Source organism: Condylura cristata, unplaced genomic scaffold (assembly GCF_000260355.1).
Source record: "Condylura cristata isolate star-nosed mole 26May11 unplaced genomic scaffold, ConCri1.0 scaffold00029, whole genome shotgun sequence".
Taxonomy (NCBI): domain Eukaryota; kingdom Metazoa; phylum Chordata; class Mammalia; order Eulipotyphla; family Talpidae; genus Condylura; species Condylura cristata.
This window is the reverse complement of record NW_004567130.1, coordinates 18,268,260-18,274,259: the sequence shown is the minus strand read 5'-3', so window position 1 is coordinate 18,274,259 and position 6,000 is coordinate 18,268,260. Positions and strand designations below refer to the sequence as shown.

The 6,000-nt window shown below is 49.1% G+C and overlaps 1 protein-coding gene across 2 annotated transcripts in view; it reads right to left on the bottom strand.

The window, feature by feature from the left end:
• Positions 1 to 1,590: 1,590 nt before the first annotated feature.
• Positions 1,591 to 6,000, bottom strand: part of IFT81 (intraflagellar transport 81) — a 48,410-nt gene continuing 44,000 nt past the window's right edge. For both annotated transcript variants that reach the window (XM_004691022.2, XM_012731218.1), the window contains 2 exons: positions 5,059 to 5,104; positions 1,591 to 2,232 (listed from right to left, as the gene is read on the bottom strand). In XM_004691022.2, the coding sequence (XP_004691079.1) occupies positions 2,050 to 2,232; positions 5,059 to 5,104 (229 nt within the window). In that variant the 3' untranslated portion in view covers positions 1,591 to 2,049. The remainder of the gene's footprint in view (positions 2,233 to 5,058; positions 5,105 to 6,000) is intronic.

The following is a 6,000-nucleotide window of genomic DNA, read 5'->3' as shown; positions in this document are numbered from 1 at the left end:
TGTACAGCAAAAGAGGTATTAACCAAAACGAAGAGACACCCAACTAAAATTTTTGCACTCCATACAACTGATAAGGGACTGATCACAAAGATATAAAAACTCGCACGATCGATGAAAACAAAGTAAACAATCCAGTGAAAAAATGGGCAGACGGACCTTAGCGACATTTTTCCGGCGTAGCAAGAAGGTTCCACATCCCCATAGCCAGGGAGACGCAAGTCAAAACCACAGTGAGATACCCCACACACAGATTTAAAAGAATTAGCAACAACAAATGTTGGTGAGGAATTGGAGAAAAGGAACTCTCCTGCATGGGAGCGCAGCTGGGCCCAGCGCCATGGGAAGTTGGTTCCTCAAACACTGAAAATGGACCTCCCAGGTGAGCCAGCGACCCCACTCCCAGGGGTCCACCCAAAGGACACAAACATGTTCATTCAAAAGGACTCCTGTACCCCCGTGTTTACTGCTGCTCTGTTCACAATAGGGAAGACTAGGAGTCAACCCACATACCCAAAACTACACGACTGGCTCAAGAAGGCCTATACACACAACGGAACACGACTCAGCCATCAAAAAGCTAAACTCGTGCCATGCGCAGCCACATGGACGGGGCTGGAAGGGACCACGCTCAGAGAAATAAGGCAGAAGGAAAAGAAAAACACCAGAAGGCTTCACTTATGAGGAATACGGGGGAGCAAGGAAAAATAATAACAACAACAACACAACGACAAAAATACACAGCCGACTGTAAATCAGGGCCATTCTGCAGAGGCAGGGGCGAGATTAACGCAAGGGTGGACGAGCATGGCGCTGCGGCGGTGGAATTCTGTGAGGACTGCCCTGAGGAGACAGCACATGTCGCAAAGAAAAAAGGACAACAACAACCTATACTCACAGATGAGTAAGTCAATTGCTTTAAACACGAGAGCCTTCCCCACACCTTCCTGGTAAGTCCGGGTCCTGCTGGCCCGCGGGCCATGTCCTCCCGCGGCGCTTCCAGGGTTAACAATGGTCTCAACAGCACTTTCAATCAAAAATTAAGGGGAGGACATACTTGGGAACAGAGAAGCCGAAAGGTACAGTCAAGTGTGTGCATGTGACCTGGGAGCAACACTCTGTGTCCAGAATGTGCTGCTTTTAGTTCCCATATTTTCAGGAGAGTTAAAAAGGACTCTAAGCTGGGAATCTGAGTTTTCAAATTGAAGGTGAGATATTTTGGGAAAATGCACTGAAATTGAAATGAAATAAAGCGTGGCATCTTAAGTCAGCATCTTTCTCTAGAGAAAAGTCAAAGGGCCTCAGGCACTTTGTTCAGTGAAGCAGGGGCTGGAAGCACTCTGGACTCTGGAATCTCGCTCTGGAACCTCGGTTTCGCTTGGGACCTTGTGTACAGGATAACGTCTACAGTCCATGACAATCTCTCATTTTTAAAATAAACACCTCCCAGACCCAAACATTATATTAGGTTTTGGAGAAAATGAGTTATAACCCTTATTACTGCACTACTGTAACAGGAATACTTACGCAAAAAGAACATATTTTGACACAATAGAATTTTAAAATAAGCAGCCATTATACACACACCAACTTTTATTTGCCTTTACATTTGCAAACGAACAGATATATGTTATTCATGTAATTAAAATTTCTTGAACTTTACAGAAGAAAAAGAAACTGAAGTGAAACCGTAGGAATTGCTGAACTTCAGATAAACGTTTCTTCAAAACAAGAGACACTAGTTCCTAAAAGCCTCCTCTAAAGTCAAAAAAAGATTAGGAAAACATTAAGCTACTGGGTTACTACATTGTTTTAAACGACACATTTCTTCAGACTTGCATGTCTGCACTCACGAAGAGCAAAGCTAGTCTCCCGCCCCGAAACTCAGAGCATAGCACTGGTGTCTACGCGAGGCCAGCGAGGCAGGCCTTGCTCTCCTTTTAAGAAGCCTGCGGGACTGACTGCCTTGCCCACCTCCCCTGAGCACGCCGACGCCACGCCACCCTGAGAGCGGTGCGCCACAGTCACTGCCCAGGCGGCCGCAGGGCGGGCTCACAGGACCAGCCGGTCCTCGCCGCCCTCCTGAATTACCTGGCCAGCAGGCGTCTGGCCCCGCTGCTGCAGGAAGCACTCTCTCTTACACGCCATCAGCTGCTCGAAGTCGCGCCACATCTTGACTTGCTTCATGTTCGGGCCATGGCTTTCTCGAACAGCTTTTTGCTTCTCCTGCAGTTTCTGTCAGAAACAACAAGCGTCATTACATTTCGGCGTTGGGGTTTGCTGACGCTGCCACAGGACACAGGCCACAGGCCACGCTGCCACAGGACACAGGCCCGGCGGCCGGACGGTGGGCAGCCAGCCACAGTCCTCCTGTGGCGCAACGGCTCAGAGTAACAAACATTACCTCGGTTTATGCCAGAGGCAGGACGACCCGGACTTGAAAAGAACAGGAAAATATAAGGGGGGGCGGAGAACCAAGAACACAGAAAGGCAGAGTCACGCAGAAGCAGTGCGGACAGCGAGGTCGGGAGACCAGCGTCACGCTCGGCTGTGCCACTAGCTGAGAAAAGGGTACTTTCTTTACTCTCTGACAGATAATAGGGGAAATCACGAAAGTACCTGCTTGATAAGGTTATTTTCTTCACAGGATACACTGCAGAAATATTGGTAAACTCATGTACACGTGCTGTTAAAGTCTTCTCCGAATCAGCAGACTGACGTGACGGGGCTGTTAAGCACAAGTCAGTCAGACTGCACCCTGCACTCCTCACTTTTCTCAGCACACTGTTAAGCCGCACTGAGTCTTAAGAGCCCAAGAGCACATCCCACCGCCAGCACTGTCTACTCCCTGACAGCACAATTCCGAGAATTTAAGCCTCTTACTGGGACACAAAGCAGACTGAATAAAATGTACTTTAAATACAGTCAGCACATTTACGCCAGACAACCTGGTGTGCAAATTTAAGTCTGTAGTACGAGCAAAGTATCTCATAGCAAGTCTCTTTATCCTCATAATCTAAAACAAAACAATCTGAAGACGAAGGTACTACTCAAACTGGAACTTTTCTTCTATTGAAACTATTTCTTTGTCCAAAATCCTGACAACTGTAAATGTATTTCCAGGCCCAAAGGCAGGGGGTGGGCGCTGTGCAGAGACGCTGAGGTTAATCCACTACGAGCTTGTGTGTTTGAAACCTTTAACTTCATAGTATATCGGGAGCATGTCTCAGAGCTACTGTCGCCACAGATATAGCTTGTTGATAGCTGCCCGTACGAAACATCCCTGTTGCTGATTTCCTCTTCTGCAAAGGGGTTGGCGGTGAGCACAGCTCGGGTGGAGATGCCAGCGCAACGCCCCCACCCTCCCCCCCGGGCCCCACCTCTGACTTCAGAAACCCACCCAGGGTCTGGCAGGGAGGCACGGCTGTCATGGCTCTGAAAGGCACTTTGGGCTGCGGGGAAGCTGAGGTCTGCTCGGAGGCGGAGGGAGCCTCAGGACAGGGAGCTCGTCTGGACGCAGCCCCACCTGATGCCCGACAGTGGCCTGCGCCAGCCAAGGCTCGAATGCGCGGGTGACTGTCCCCGGTCCTGCGGGGACACACTCACCCCATCTCAGCAAGAGCTGGCAAGAACGCTTCTTCCTCCCCACTCTGTGTCTGCCCACCCAAGGGGACAACTCATTTCGCGTGCTTGACATGTTCTGATTGGCAAAGGGTCTTTGTACGACTTCAAGGTTTGAGAAGGATTTCTGTACACACAGCATCCATCCGTTTGTAGAACAAAAGACGAGGAGGCACGCCGTCACGTGGGAAGAAACACGAACCCAAGAGCCGGATGCAGACCAGCCACCGCAGTCACGGCCCCCCCAGCTGAAACATGTCGCAGTGAATGCTGACGCCTGACCAAATACACACTCGCAGCATTGTTTCACTTTTTACTTGCGAGTGTGGCATGCGGCTCCTTCCTGAGAGTACGGCGCACAGAACTCGGGTTTCACGGATAAAAACGGAGGTGCCGGTTGTCAGACGGCTCCCTGTATTTTGTACTCAATAGCTAGAATACTGGGGCACATCACGCATCGAGAACGGATAAGCACTTCTGAGAGAAATGACTGACAGGCTTGGGATGGAAGCGTGCCACGTGAACCTGCAAACCTGTCACAGCGCACAAGCCTGGCAGACTGTTTCTAAGGGGTTGGAGGAAACTTCAAAAGGTTTCTGTGGCCAGAGATGGGGAATCTGAGCGTTGACAGAAACAGGGATCGCAGTCGAACGAAACACGTCAAGCACGTTGAATGAGCTGTCCCTTCCAGTGGGCACACGTGGGTGGGGAAAGCGCTCCTGTGAGGTGATTCCAGGGCCAAAGGCGGAGGCAGCGGCGCTGAGAATGCCGCCGGCAACCTGCGGGTACCTGGGCCGGGGGTAAGGGCCAACAGATCCCTCCTGGCAAGAAAGGCGCCTCCCAGCTGCCAAGGCAGACTTCTTGGCCGAGCCTCTAGGCAGGCCCCTGTGCAAAGCCTTCACGGGCAGAACATGCTGTATGGCACCAAGGGCCACCCATGGGTGCCGGAGTACCCGTGAGCACCAACAACTACTGGTTTTCTGTCTCCCAACAACACAGCGTAATGGAAATGCAGCATAATAAATGCAAAGAAAAAAAATGAGGGAGAAGCAAAGAGCAAGCTTCAGAGACAGTGACTGGGCCTCCCTGGTGGCACGGCGGGTTGGAGCGCTGTGCTGCGAAGCTCAGCCAAGCTGGCCGCTTCCCACCAATTGGTCCCCACCCCGGAGGTGGCCCCCCCCCGGGGCGCGGCAGCCCCTCCTCTCTCCTGCTGCCCCCTCAGCAGGGTACTCTGTCCATCCACCTGTCCTGCTCCCCACTCTGTTCCTGGGGAATCCTCTCACGCCCCCCCACTTCTGGTCTGTACCCCAGTTCTGTATACATCCATAAATTAAAACACAAACTTAAAAAAAAAATAAGTAAAAAGAAAGACATTGCCATAGCCACATAATGAAAATCTGAATTAAACACATTCCAAACAACTCGATAATACATTCTCACCTTTCCAAGGTTTTCCTGTTCAGCAATATTTTTGGTATACTGTTCCCTGTGGAATCAATAAAATGAATTAGTTTCGATTTACTTTAATTGATTTGATTAGAAACTAAGTTATATAAACTAGGTTAACATATCTATCTCAATACACTACACAATATAGTTCAGAGTACTAGAGTCAGAGTAAAACTCATTATCAAAATGCTCCTCCCCCATCTTTAGTCAGTTCTGGTAAATAGTAATTTAAGAGGGAAAAAAGGCAAAACATTACATAAGAAGTTAAGAAAACTCAAAATGTTAAGTACTATTTCTGGTTAATCTACCCTTAAAACAATGACAAAAAACAATGCAGACCCATTTGCATAAATTACTTTGTTTTTGAAGAGGTTTGCAGAAAGGAGAAAAGATACACATCTTCAGCAAACATTAATAAATTCTAGCCCTGCAAATCCATTTCGAGGAAGTCGCCCCACACAAGACGCTGCAAACAGTCAAGGTAAAACGCTTAGAGCCGTGAATGTCTGCAACCCGGCGGCTGTGACTAGACGGGGAAGAGAGCAAGCGGGTGACGGACGGAACATCCCCTCAGAAGAGGTGATGGGAGGCCACTCACAGGAGTAAGAGGAGCGATACAGAAGAGGAAGCAGGCGGTCTAGCCATGCAGCGGAAAGCATTCCAGAAAAGCTAGTAAGAGGAAAACCGTATGTAGCTTAATCTTACTTTTGTGTACACACATATAAAACTGTCCCATGCGCTTGCTAACTCACCAACACCAAGACAAATTCACAAACGCGTGGGGAAGAGCATGGGATGATAACGCCGACAAGCAACCAACGGGAGCCATCTTCCGGGCTTGGCGTGGTGGACACCACTTCCTAGTGGTTACTTTTTGTTTTTACAAAAATTTCTCTTATCAACTAAAATAATCTGCATATTTTAATGTAAAAA